Raw genomic sequence first — 14,461 nt, 5'->3', positions numbered from 1 at the left:
TCGCTTCTTCCGACCTGAAGCGGTTACAAAGCGGTCGTGGAATTTCGGTTGCGAAATAGCGGCGTGTGTAGGTGCCATCGGTGGAATTTCGTGCCGGCCACCGGCCGCTAAGTCATTGGAATTCCGAACGCGTGCCACCGACACTCTCGTCGAACAAGTTGGATAAATCCGGGAAATCGATCGTAACAACAATCTTAGAAAGTAGTTACACGTTTGTAAAGTTTTGGTTTCGATTCCCATTTTTATTCTTCATCTTGTATTCTTATCTTTTCGCCTTTATTGATGTTGTCTCTTTATATTATAATATATTCTTTATGTGATGAATTAACTACAGAAGCTTTTCGAATACGGAATCTGTACGACGTTCAGTTTAATTGTGGATGATTTGCATAAAAGAATTTGTCTGTTCGTATACAGGTGCTAGAGAGTCACGATTTTGCAATTTTTATTTAGTAAAAATAATTATACAAAAATTTTAATCACCCATAACATCGGTATAGTAATAATACAGTCTGATCGAATACCTTCTTAATCTTCTTCGTGACGAATAATACAGTAGGCTGTTAATCCGGTCAAATCTCCATAATTCTATATTCTATGTTCTGTAGCTTGAATATATTAATTCCCCTATACTAATTCCCCAAATTCGATAATTACCCAAATAAACAAAGGTGTCGCGTAACACGACGTGTCGCGTTGACATAATTGCTGAGCGCGACGGTCGTACTAATAAAACGAGACTTCTTCCCGCACAATGACGGTGAAGGGACCGGATCGGAAAAGGAAATCCGGCTGATCTTACGTCAGTGCTCATTCATCCTTTCTCGAGCGTCGCAATCCTTTCGTCGATCCTTCGTTCTCGTGGAGAAGGAGAGCCGTTCAAAAGTAAAATGAAGGTTTCTCCTTCGTGGCGTGCAACAGAAAGGAACAGACACGCCCAGCCGCAGGTAAAATCGCGTCTAGAGGAACGCTAGGATGATCTGAACGTGGATCGCGAAATTAGGTGCGCCTGATATCGCTCGCTAAACGGATTATGTAAACTTTCACCGAGCCTCCACGATTTCTTGCATCCTCTTTGTACGTTTTCTCTTGAGTTTGCTCGTTGGAGGGGATACGAGCGCCTATGTCGCTATTGAATGATTATCGAAATTTGTTTCAGAAAATTGTTTGTGGCGTAATTTGGAAGAAAAGATTTAAGGATATATTTTAAGGCTTAAGAGTGCTGGAAATAGTGTCAGTAGGGCAAGCAAGCTCCTCGTACACCAGAGTACAGCCACTTTCAGTTTTAGCAGTAATTCCAGGGGACTTGAAAATGCTGACACGCGATAGTTTACTAGGTGTAATAATCGTAAGAAGAATTCCATACATAGAAATTGATTTGGCGCAGGATTATTTGACGCATGAGCGAAGTGTCACATCGTAATAGAATGTTTCGTGAATAGCTGATGCGACCTACAAAGTTTTTCGGTTTGACTATGTGGGAGAAGGATAGAAGAAATTCGTTTCCTTTATTTACAATTTTATTTCGTGTTTACTTCGACTTATTACCATTCCAACGCTGCGGAATTTTGTTTCTAATTTCGATGGCGATTCAAATAACTTATCCATATTTACGTTTAAACACCACGTTTTGTCGTCTAGATCGAAATATTCGAATTTTGTTGATTCCTTTCACGAGTACCATTCGACGATTCGCGAAACGACATTCCAAAAAAACAAGAACTCGAAATAAGTGTCATAGCACACACACGTTAGCCTGGACGTTAACGTTTCTCTCTGGTTCGACTCGCCTGGCATACACGTTCGAAGTTTCACTTAAACCAGAGAAACGTCCGATGACACTCGTCTGCTAATGGCGGACCGCGTATTAACCCAGAACAGCACGCATCGTGCACGCAAGATTTCTTGCAAATTCCCTGTGATTTGTCTTGCACTTCGACGAACTTCTAAATTGCAAACTTCTCGTAAAAATAGACGAGAACGAAATCGGTCGGTAAGAAACAGGAAAATTGTACCAAGTAAAGTTTTTATGTTCTTTATAGCCATTGCTGTAAGAAGCGTTTGGAGGAAATGGAATTTCCATCTTGCAACAGTAAAATAGAAAATATTAAGTAAGAATGGGGTTAAGGTTGGTCAAACGAAAGAGTCGAAGAATTTCGCATAGTCCACTTTTTGGAATGAGTCACCGATTTTGAGAACTTGTTGTCAATACTCTAATTCTGTGACGTACCTTTATTCTGATGACACAAATCCGATGTGGATTATCGACAAACGTGCATTATTCCATCTTCTTTTGTTCTCGCTAGTTAATATCATGTTTATGGACTAAGCTTTTGCACATTAAGATCTTTACGTCTTAATCAATTACTATCATCTGATGATTTTTTAAATTTCTTATCGTTCGAAGCTGAGTTTAATCAAGCAACTAGTGTCGCTATCGCCTTAGAAGCACCGTCAGAAATTCCTTAAGAAATTTTAAAATTCCACAACAGAAGAATTCAAAGAATTCGAGATTCCTATATCCTCCTCTATATATCAAATCGTTAATCCTCTATCTCCCATTCGTCATTAGCGTAATTCACACGATCGCATCACTTACAAAGCTACAAATATTTTTATTTTCAAATTAAACAACTTCTATTCTATAATACCTTTAGCAGGAACACTTCAACCAGGAATCTTAGATTATTCAGAGCAACGATAGGTCATCGTTGACACGCGCGCCTTCGTAAAATCGGTCGACGTCGTCGCATTTGAATTTTAAATTTTCTTTCGATCAATAACGAGTGTGGAATATAACGGACTACTCCTTCGTACTATAGTATTTTCTTTATGTTCAGTATTCTTGGATGTTGTAATATCGATAAAAATGCCGCGTAGAATTTTAAGAAGAGGAAACTTGCTGGATCCATTGACCTGACTCCGCTCCTTTCGTATTCGGAAACGAGAAGTCTCGCGGTTTTACCGGTCCATTCACGAAAACGTTCTAACTTTCATTTTCCCTTGGCGATGCAGCTGACGTCAGACGCGTCGCGCTCGAGTTTACGGCGCTACAAAACTTTAATCGCCGTGTCGCTGCCTGTCCTCGGGCGGGGAAAGAAAACGAAAGCAAACTGAGAATTACGTGCCAATTTTGATAAAGCCAGATGCCCGATAGGGGTTTATCGAATGCAAGAAAAGGAAGAAAATGAAAGCAGAGGAACTTGCGAGTATGGTAAGTAAAGATAAAATTTCAAGAAGAGAAGAAATTTATTCCCGTTCGTGATCTATTGCAATTTATGGTAGTAATCGAGTGAATAAAAATGAGCGAGGAATTTAGTGGAAGGAATTTTCCATGTACATACAAAATCGACAGCGAAGTACGTAACTTATTTCCTAATGAGAAAAAGAAAAATAACTAAACCATCGATGAATAGTGAGAAAATTTATGGGTGTCCACAATAGCAGAAAAATAAGGAAAAGAGGGAAATTATAAATTATGCTCCATCTTTAAATAGACGAAGAAATTCTCGAGAAATTTATGTAGCAATAAATTTCAATATTAATAGCAGAAGATTACATCGACGGGACGAAGAATGGCTGCATTTCCGCCATCGGTTCATCATCCGTGAGTTGCGCAGCGATCACTGCGCGATCTGAGTCGATTACCAGCGCGTTTCCCCCGTTTTATGATATCTCAGACGTAAAAAAGGAAGCGTCCGGAATGTGTGCCAGTGGGTCTCGGCCCCCGAACACGCTTTTCCTCCCTCCAGATCTCCATCGAGGAGAAGAACGCGGAGAACGAGCCTAGTTTGAAGAAAATCACGTCGAGTAGGGGAACAGGTTACCCCGAGTGGGGAGGAGAAGTTGCATAGAAAGAGGAGCTCTGTGAAACTGCGCCGATTCTCTCGATCGACCGCTGAGCGGTTTCGATCGTCGCTATTTCTCTTGCGAGGAAACAGTCCGTATCGAAACTTGCGTCACGAAGAGTTTTCCAAAAATAGGAACTGATCGTCCAAACCAATAATCGGGTCAATTTTTATGGAACATTTTTTAATATGCCAGACAAGGAATAATCGTATTCGTATATACGATCGAATCGCAAGAACGATAAACGATATTCACGGTTGTTTAGTTAAGTAGGTGCGAACGATTAAATCGATGCACGAATATCATTAATTAACATCTGGCTGATCTAATACCGACGCTTATGGTAATTGCGATCACACTACGGATTACACTGCTCTTAAAGGCTTCAGTTCCTCGAAGAACGTTTCACTTTGCACGATTTCTTACACAATCGCGTCGTGCTACTTGCGAGACACGCTTACCCACAACCATCCCACCAACACGGACATCCGGATTACGAGCGGTCAGGAAGAATTCTTCGCACAAAGTTTATTTACCGCTTTATGCTCGTTAATTCGTTCGATTAGAAATAGACTAGACTAGAGAGTTTAATCGCGAGCTTCAAGCATCGTAAGCACGAGGCAGAAGGAAATATGCAACGCACGGTATGGCGACTCATTGGCACACTTACTTCGATCGGCTCCGATTCCATTGCCCGATTTTCCTACACTTGATCAAATCCTACCGGCCGATAGATCCTCGACACATCTGGTCCATCGTTCTCGTTTACGAATTTTCTTCCAATAGATGGAATTTACGAAGATATTTTTTCTATCTCTCTTTTCTATCTTGATTGGGTAACTTGGTTGAATGGAACACACGCGCGAACTTTTGGTCAGGTAATTAGTTGGATACTTTTTATTCGATTGCGCAATAAATAAATAGTACAAAAGAGGCTGAATGGATGAGTGTGTAGAGAATGAAGAATAATAAATAAACATGCTTCGACAGGGTGTACTTTGGTTTTTTCAGCGTCCGTCCGTGTCGTCGATTTTCCGTCCCATAATCATCGTGGTCCACAACCGATCGTTACATTTTCATCACTATACTGTGTATACGCGTTTCACGTGCAAAACGAATCTCTAAAGCGTCACTTTCTAACATTCTGTCCGTCATGTCTGTCACTACTACCGTGTCGATGTCATTGTCACTGTTGAGAATGGCCGTCCTTGTCTCGTGTGGTATCTCGCGGCACGTTCGTAAAGTCTCTTCGAACGCGGTTTAATTATACTGTATCGGCTTGACTCTCGAAGAAGATCTACGACGAACGGCTCTGTGTACGTGTGTGGAAGATCGATTGGATCAGGACACCCGCGAATCACCGAACAGGTGCGCGTAGCCTCTGTACGGAAGATCGTGGTCTTCCTCGCTGAGGGACCGTTTCTTCCGATAGTGATGGTGGCCGACGTCCTGCGCGTAGACTACGTGATGTCCACCGCCGCTGTCGTGGCTGCTCGCCAACTTCTTCACGGCGACAATCAACGAGAGCATGAGCGCTAGTGCCGACACCATCAACGCCTTCATGGCTAGCAAACCGAGAGCACCGAATCCTAGCGCCGCCATCATCTTGCCTGGAAATCACGAGAATGCTGTTAGTTAGTCAGCTTTCGAGATCCGGGAAACTGGATAAAGCGTAATTTAAAATGTTTAGCGTTTGACTCTGAGATTTAGATCGTAATAGATATTTTTGTAGAGATTCGCGTTTGTATCCTGAAATCTGAAAGTAGATTGATAATCCTATATAAATGTTGGTACTTGGATTCTGAGATTTACGTATGGATAAATATCTCTGTGAATGTTGATGCCTAGATTCCAAAATTTAAATATGGATAGTTCTATAAACATCGATGTTCGGATTTGTATCATTAATTACGAGAATTTTACTCCAGTTTAAAAAGAAAAAGAAAAACTATTCTTAGCTATCAAAAAACTTACAGATTTCGAAACAAGAGACTGCGAGATATTACTCAAACAAGCGACAAGATACTTCTTTTACAACTCTTCCAAAAGCTATAAATTGTCCAAGTTACAGAATAAAAGTGTATCCAAAGATTCATCTAATAATTGTAAATAATTGTAATATATTATATTTAGCGAATCATTTTACCCATCATCAGTGCCAGTAGCATTATTCCGCCATTGCCGCCCTTCTTTCCGCCGCCACCACCACCACCGCCGCCTCCGAATCCGCCGCCTCCGAATCCGCCACCACCACCTGCTCTGGCTGAAATTGAAATAAAATTTGTCAAATATCCGACTCCGTAAAACCACGATTATCGTCCCAAAAATGGAATCTGCAATCAACCTTGATCAGCCGGTAGACTCTCTTGGAGAGCACTCTCGATATTTTGCGGCAAGAAGCTTGGTAGCTTAATTCTGAGTTCTCTTCCCTCCAGAAACTGCATCAGGGTTCCCATATTTCCAAATCCTTTCATGAACCTTCCTTTACGAATAGGACCAGTTCCTGGTACCTCGACCAAACTAACGCCATCAAAGATCTCGATGTTAGGCTCCTTGCTAGACTTCTCTAATAGCTGTTGCATGATCTTCCTGACTATCCTGACTCCGTAGCAGGATACAGATACGTTTTTAGAGTCCGTTGTGGAGCAGTCGGTCGCAAATCCGCTGAAAGAATCCTTCGTATCGTTGGCGTCCGCGGAGTAGGCTTGTTTCGTGGTAGAAAGTAGGCAAACGATCAGCAGACAGAGGGCCAAACAACGACGTTGCTGTCCGCGTATAGACGCGCTCCTGAACCAATCCATAGTGTCGATCGTAACCACGTCGATCCTCGATTCGAAGTTTCCAGTCCGTTAGTAAAATGCCCGTTAAAGTAACAAACTGTTGTGATATCGATCGAACTTCACGATTCGCGGGCAGACACACGCTAAGAGATTAGAGATGCTACGGAACCTACGGCGGAGGTCCGAGTGTTGCATCTCGTCGGTCTTCAAATCTCATTTATATAGTTGTACGTGCCGGTCGGTGATTGTATTATAAAAAAAGCAACGAGAGCATCGCAACTCGAGACCGGCCAGAGACCATTCTCTTATTCGTGTTGTTGGCCGTGTGCATTAGCCTGCAATTTTTCGTTCGCTCGGCCGATCCTCTCGTAGCTTGTGTTTTTTTAATTCTTGTTTTCGAAGCGTTTTAGAGCGTTACGCCGCGGTTGGCTGCGAGGCCGCTCCAGCGAAGGAGCGAGCAGGCGCGACTAGCTCGCACAACACGAGCTTACGCCTCCACTTCCTATCTCCGTTCATCTTTCACTCGCCTCTCGATTTCCCTCCGTTGCCGGATCCCATGCCTCTCATCTTCGCGTCTCTTTTATTCTAGATCAGTAGATATCAGCGTCTTCTGATATCGCACCCCGCCCGCCCCACGTCTCCGGATACGACTTCCTTTCCCTCTTTCCGTGCTTTAGTGGAGCAGAAGAGAACGTGGCCGATTTCGAATCTCTCTATACGCGCGTGCCTGCTCGTTGTTCATCTTTCAATATGCAATTAACAGACAGAGCCACGCGAGTCTCTCGCGTCCGCGCCAGATATTAGCAACCATGAAGTCTGTTTTCCATCATCCGGGAAACTCATCGTAATACCGTGAATGCAATAGGATAATCACGCGAGACTCTAAACGACGATTGTTTCTGGTTCCGACAGACGGAACCAGCGGGAGGAACGATCGGTCTGACTCGATCGGCACCGGGCCAGATCGTCGAACAAAACTAGTTCATCTCTGCGCATACCTTTCTCTTCTGTTCCACTTCCCTTCGTGTGCTGCTCGAACGATACACGGTATACATATACGTAACGCTGGCTGGTAGGTATAACTAGGCCCGGTTCGAAATCATTCGCTCGTTTCTTGCCACGACGCCACGCCACACGGACGATCGTGTATCCTTGAAATCCGATCGACGATCGCATGGGACGATTCGCGATCGATTCGAGTCTTCTTCCTCTCTCCGTTTCTTTCTCTTCTTCGTTTCTTCTTTCATATTGATTGGCTACCGAGGGAATGGGGAGAGTGCGTGAACGTTTCTCGTACTTGGATTTCGCGGATCCTTCAAGGGCGAAGGCGAGATTCCGCCGCTTGAAACTGGGAAACTTTTACGATAGTTTGGAGGTGTATACCTTGGATTCTTGAATAATGGAAAGTTTATGAAATTATACTGGAAAACTATGTGTTTCCAAGAAATTCGTTCGGGATTTCCTTTGAAATTTTGTCACTTATGATCTCTGTCAGAGTAACTCTTCGTCTTCTCAATTTAAAATTCCATACACCTAGAATTTCAATCATTAGAACTATTTTTCTCAATGCATCAACATAGCAATTTTTAATTAACGAGTAGTTTATTTTTATATCTTCGTTTGAAATGTTCATAGATTTCGTTGTAACATCAGTTCTAAATATTACGGTTCTATAGCATATGAATTTATCTCGATAAAATTCACGCACACGAGTGTCCCCGTTTCTCTGATAAAAAAGTTAACAGCATTTAATCGATTCCAAGTTTCTCCAGAAACTTCTGTAATCTACCGCAGTGGTAGGGAGGGTGTTAGAATTTATCGCGGAGACGTTTTCTCCTTTCGATAGGCGAAATGTGTGTCGACGCGGGGCAATCGATCATTCACAGACTCGTCGACACCATTAACGCTCCTCCGACATCCTTCTGTGTCGGCAATAAGAAGATCCGATCGATACATCTAGATACTTTCTCCTCTCGCGACGAATTTCTCCGAATCCGGCGAAAACACGCTTCCGAAAAGAAACCAGGCCACGAATTTTCGATTGAGGAACATATCATAATTGCAATCACACGGGATAATCAAAAGCAGGCTAAAATATTAACTTTCAACAAGCATTTGTAATTCCTTTAACGCGGAATATGTGACATTTTGTTTCGATTAAAAGATTATCAAAATTAACTCAAGGCTGATTTAATTATCGACCTTTAATAATTAATAAATAATCAGGAAGTGTATATCGAAGACGTATTTTCTATTTCCATTATATAACAGTTAGATCAAATCGTATAAACTTTGAATCTCCAATTTGAAAAATTAATTCATCATTTTTCATGATCATACGATACGATTGACCCACGTGTCGATTTTTTCCGACTTACGAGCATCGGTAACTGGGTCAACGATGACGGCCACCTCTCTCCCGTACCCGAAACCGAAAGTTGATGTCACAGAGAGAGAGGAAGGGATAGAGAGATTCTTTCTCCTGAGTGTCCCTTATCGAGCCTTCATCTCCTTTCCGATCCTTCCCAATCGAGGTGGAGAAAGCGGCTACCGCGAAACGAGGACAACTTATTCGAATGAGAGAGATACTTTGTGCATCGCGGTCCTCCTGTAGTTTTCCCTTCGTTCCGATCATCTTTGACATCTCCGAAAGTTGACATTCCTCAGGATGGGGAACACCTCGAGGCGTCGAGAATTTGGGGTATGGGAGCCTGAGAACGTTTATGATTTTGTGAACGATGAAGTTGAAAAGTAATTTTTAAACTTTTTCCAAAAATCCCTCACTTGAAAGTTATGGAAAGCCTGCATATTTTTATATCATTTTAATACTAATTTTTATTTTTATTTTTTAGAGGTCTAGGAAATGGCAATTATTTGTTTGAATAATCGAGAAGATATTTTCAGTGAATTGACAGATTTAGAAATTTGAAATGCTTCCAAAAAAAGATGGTATTAAATCAAATTTCTAGGATAAGTCGACGCCATCGTCACACTTGATGTTAAAGTCCCGCTAAGTTCCGCAAAGCGAAGCACGACGTGACGAATACCACGAGACATTCGACATATTTTTACAATCGAACAGCTAGAAATACGCCATCCAACTTTCATATAGTCGATAGTACGTCTAATCGTACATAAATAAATTCTACGACGGTTAAAATTTCTCTGTGTACTTTGTATACTGGAAATAAATGATGACGATTGTTTTCCATCCAAATGTTTTGAATGAACATTCCTACATTTTTAATTACACTCCACCGGTAAATTGTCAATTAGTGAAATCATAAAGATTCTCAAACGGATTCGATTTAGATTTCCAAACGGTAAACAGACCAAGGATAACGAACTATTTAGTTCGTTAATTTTTCATGATAGTATAAAATACCTCAAGAATGTGAACATGAAATACTTGCGTCGAATTGAATATCCTTTTTTGTTCTTAAGATCCCTAGAAAAAATGGCAATCTTGTTTAGCGAAGCTACTTAACGAGTTCCGTTGCCACGTTCTTATTCGGATTTAATCATAATTGCTGTGCATAATAGCTGTAATAAATAATGATAAAATGACACGTGTATCTAAACGTGTAATTTCTATCACTACTCACAAGTACCGTAATTCAAGCTAATAGTTCATAATTAACAACTTACCTTTCCTTTCTGGTTGGGAAAAGAAATAATTGAATTGTGTGTCACTCGTCTCTCTCGCAATGATTTTTAAATTACGTGAAAATACGCGAAGAACGAAAACTCGCACGACTCGTTTACCAAGAAGCGATAATAATAAATTAGATAAAGCATTTTTTCAGAATTCAATGACCTTTTTTATCTTTCTACATGCAGTACTATTTTGTTTATTATTATTTTAGATATTTTCAAAAAAGAAGAGGAAATTAAATATCGGACTAATTTTTTACACAGGATTAACCAGGCATACACGTTTTATAAAAAAACAATAAATATTTATTTATACAAGTAAAATATAACATAAACATAACATTATTGTACAATCTGCATCCAGTGATGGCGGAACAGTCGAATAAGTTAATCATAAATTAATGGATAAATAAAGTATAGTTACAGAAGGAGTATGCAGCTGTCGGTTTTCGCGCGTCCGTAATTTTCCGTCTCTATGGGAGCGTCTCGTTCGTCCGTCGGTTATCTACGATCGTGATTCGACTTTCTAATAGCTTGTGAGTATGCGATTCATCGCTAGAAGTCAATAGAACGACAAATACACACGAATTATGCCATCGTGTCATTTTAAGCAGTCCATTAAATAATCGAAATCTTTGTTTAAATTCTTTTTGTCCAAAGTACACTGTATCGCATGCCGTCTATGTCTATTGTCCGTCCACAGTCAAGAAAGGAAGATCACCGTTGAAAAAGGTAGAAGAAAAGACCAAGTAGGAATGTAAAGTTCGAGAAACGAGGAATAAAAAAAAATGAAGAAGATAGAAAAAAGAGTAACAGAGAGGAATTAGATACTAAATCTAACGGCAAGAGAATATTGGCAAGAATCAGTGGATCTGACAAGGTCTAGCAGATAGCAAACGGTGTCATCAGGTACCACGAATTCGAATCCACGGGTCTAACACCTCGACTCACTTCGCGTGCGCCGAGTAAGCTAGATCGTGAGCGTCTGTCTGCCCGGAAATCGGACCTTGACCATGGAAGCTTCTGGCCCAGCCGCTGGAATAGCTGTCCCCGTGTCCATGATCCAACGTGTGACTGGAAGTGTGATGAGGATGAGCGACCACCTCGTAAGTCACGTGCTTCTGTTGCGAGAACAGTTTCTTCAGACCGATTATACCGGCTAGTAAAAGAGCGATCTTGGAAAGGAGCAACGCTTTGCCGACAAGTAACGCGAGCGCCTTGAAGGCCAGACCACCGATCAGACCGACCTTCAGCACCGCCGCCGCGATCAACGGACCCATGTTATTGTTCTTCTTTCCGCGACCTGAAAGTTGGATGTTGGATGAGCCTGTGATGTCACTTTCCACGAGGAAGGCAAAACGCTTAAGACTTTCTATGGCAATAAAGTCTGGCGAGGCGTGACAAGATTGCTACATCGAAGGATTTGTATTTGAACGTAATCAGAAAACAGAGAGTAAAAGTCAAGATAAACGATGTAGATGTCAAGGGTAGAAATCTCTTGTTCATGAAATCTGAGATGAAAAGGAAAAGTTTCGGATGAAAGAAAGTCTTTAGATCGTATGAAGAAAAGTTCTCTATAAATAGATTCGTTAATCTTTTGGATGGTAAAAAAGATTATTTCGTTTCTACCACCACCTTAAATTTTACATCCTAAATATCTATTATCTATGAATAGCAAAAATATTATTACCATCCTGCACTGGAATATTGTCCGCCCTTTCGATGGACAAGCCAAGATTCAACGATCCGTTTTCATCCTCCGAAGCGGAAACAACTACGTCATCTTCCGGTAGAATTCTCCATTTGATACTTCTAGACTTGATGAACGCATACACCTTGTTCGCGACAAGGTCGAGGACCTCGGACTCATCGTCGTTGCTTCTGCCAGCTTCGAACGTAATCACCTCCTCGGAGGCTTGGCTGGTTTTTCTGATCTCGATATCGTCTGTCAGCTCGATCGACGCCTTCTTCAGTAGCTTGTTCATGTAGGTAACCAACTTTAACATCACGCAGCTGCTCATGTCGTTTTGCGAGCACTTGGAGTTAAGCTTTCGAAGCAACTCCTCCTCGTACTTGGCCCGATCCGTCAGCGTCACAGACTGCTGCTCGAGCACGCTAATCTTGTCAAGCTTCTCCAATGGTGTCGCCAGGCACATAGCCAGCCACGAGATCGGCAACAATAACAGAATAATCTTCATCTTGTTTTTCTGTAAAAATACGTACAATTTAGTTATAAATAGTAATTCGATTCTTCTTTGACAGTGGTAATTCTATTTGTTGAGTTTGACAAGCAATGGATTCTAAATTTGACTCTAGAAGAATGTTTCTAAATTATTAATTAACTACATCATTGACTCGAAGTAAGGCGAACAACCTATCTCTATTCGCCGGAATATAGGATTCTCACGAAAGTTCAAAACAAAGAGACAAAAATCATAAAGGAATAAAACTAGCTGCTTAATTAACGATAAAGAAATAAAGAAAAAGGTACAGATGACTGGAATGAAGATACCCACCAATGTTTCGATCGTGTGATCAGGAGAACGGAAGCTGGGAGTCGAGGGCACGCTACCGAGAGACGGCACCTCTTGCCTGTCCCTTCTTCTTTGAGCTTATCGCTGGTCAGAGGTGTCCCTTGACGGCGTGGTGTCACCCGATGCGTGGATCGAGCGTAGCGAGTATTCTGAACCTGTCGTCTCGCCCCAACCACTTTATATACCTAGACGACAGGCCGAAGTTGCGTATGCGAAAACGTGCTACACAAGCACCACCTTCCTACGGGAGGCGCGGAAACCTACAACACACACGGGGGCGGGTGGTGCCCACTTTTGCCTTTGATACGAGCTGGCTGGCTGACTGGTCGACACGGTACCCGGTGGTGGGATCCATCGTGCACTACCTCCTTCTACGCGGCTCGATCTCGCTGAAAAGAGCACCGACCCGAGAGATCCCAAGGCGAGGGCTCGCTTATCCGTAAACTGGTTCCCCCTTTGCCGGACACCTTCGGATACACCATCGACGGAGATCAACCGCCGTCGAGTCGTTTGTTGCCGTTTTACGTACACAAACGCGCAGATTCCTGGACGCGTAGGGACCAGCCACGACCCACCGCGAGAACCGTGTCACGGATGTGGAGCACGCACGCCAGCGGCCGAATGAGTAGCCGCTTGCGGGCGCAATAACTGCGACACGATCCGTCGATGCTATCAGTAACGTCTCGATCACTATCTTTCGCGTTGAGCTATTGATGAGTTTGTCCAATATTGATAATAATGTTTATAGTGTACGATAGTTATTTGGTGTCTTGGTTGTTGGTAGAGTATTTTAGGGCTGGGTTTGATCCATGATGTTCGAATGCTACTTGGGTGATACTTTGGATCACTTGAACGCTAACTTGACTATGGTACTTGAACTGTTTTTTCAATATTAATTTATAGATCATAATTTATGGATTATATATTCATACAATTAAAAAAGTGTTAGTAGAAGATTCAAGGGATAAATTTAACACAAGAAGATTCGGGTGCTAACCGGGTGGTAATTTGAATCGTTTAAACGTTAACTTGGGATTACTGTACGCTGCTTGAATATATTATTCTTGAATATGAATTTATGGATCAGGATATATCGGAGGAAATCTGAAAACATAATCATTTTCCGGATGTAAATGGTATTCAGCTAACGATCATTATCGCTCATCATCTTTTCACCTACTGATTTTTCGGGCAGAGAGCGTAGAACACGCACGTAGGACGCGTAAACAACTGTTGAAATCGGAACTCGCGGGGAAAATACGATTTATCAATGCCATTTCACGGACTCTTTACTCGTATAATTCGTCGACTCGACCTTTTTATTTCTCGTCAGTTTTCCCGACTTTTCCTCTTGATTCGCTATACCGGCAATTAAAATGAATTCACGAACAAAAGAATGACGCGACACGTGCACGGAAGCGATTCCGTGACTACGGGCAAGCGAGAACTCGAATCGAGGTGAAAAACGCGCTAGAAAGCAACGGGCCAGCGTTATATTACGCTCGTAAAGAAAGTAAATATCGCGGCACCGCGTGCCGTAACAAGAAACAATTACGCCAGGAAGAAGGCGTGTGTGACGAAGTGTGCCAAGTTCGAACCCCGTGTGCTCGTGAGACAGTGCAACTTTGTGCAGGTGACTTTGTT

The 14,461-nt window shown here is 42.0% G+C and overlaps 1 protein-coding gene across 1 annotated transcript; it reads right to left on the bottom strand.

Annotated features, from left to right (window-relative positions):
- Window positions 1-4,717: 4,717 nt before the first annotated feature.
- Window positions 4,718-13,099, bottom strand: LOC126924490 (uncharacterized). The gene is made up of 6 exons (XM_050739034.1): window positions 12,800-13,099; window positions 11,974-12,490; window positions 11,234-11,586; window positions 6,194-6,695; window positions 5,996-6,112; window positions 4,718-5,459 (listed from the first exon to the last, which is right to left on the bottom strand). The coding sequence occupies exons 2-6, from the start codon at window positions 12,479-12,481 to the stop codon at window positions 5,191-5,193; spliced, it is 1,749 nt and encodes a 582-aa protein (XP_050594991.1). The 5' UTR covers window positions 12,482-12,490; window positions 12,800-13,099; the 3' UTR covers window positions 4,718-5,190.
- Between the last annotated feature and the right edge of the window lie 1,362 nt (window positions 13,100-14,461).

Source organism: Bombus affinis, chromosome 14, assembly GCF_024516045.1.
Source record: "Bombus affinis isolate iyBomAffi1 chromosome 14, iyBomAffi1.2, whole genome shotgun sequence".
In the NCBI taxonomy this organism is placed as follows: Eukaryota; Metazoa; Arthropoda; class Insecta; order Hymenoptera; family Apidae; genus Bombus; species Bombus affinis.
The sequence above is the reverse complement of the archived record's forward strand: the minus strand, read 5'-3'. Positions and strand labels throughout refer to the sequence as shown.

Coding starts and splice junctions, on each gene's coding strand:
- LOC126924490 (XM_050739034.1), bottom strand. CDS start 12,481: ATGAAGATTATTCTGTTATTGTTGCCGATCTCGTGGCTGGCTATGTGC. Junction 11,587..11,973: donor CAATATTCCAGTGCAGGATG/GTAATAATATTT, acceptor TCCAACTTTCAG/GTCGCGGAAAGAAGAACAAT. Junction 6,696..11,233: donor CTTACTCGGCGCACGCGAAG/TGAGTCGAGGTG, acceptor TTTTACTAACGG/ACTGGAAACTTCGAATCGAG.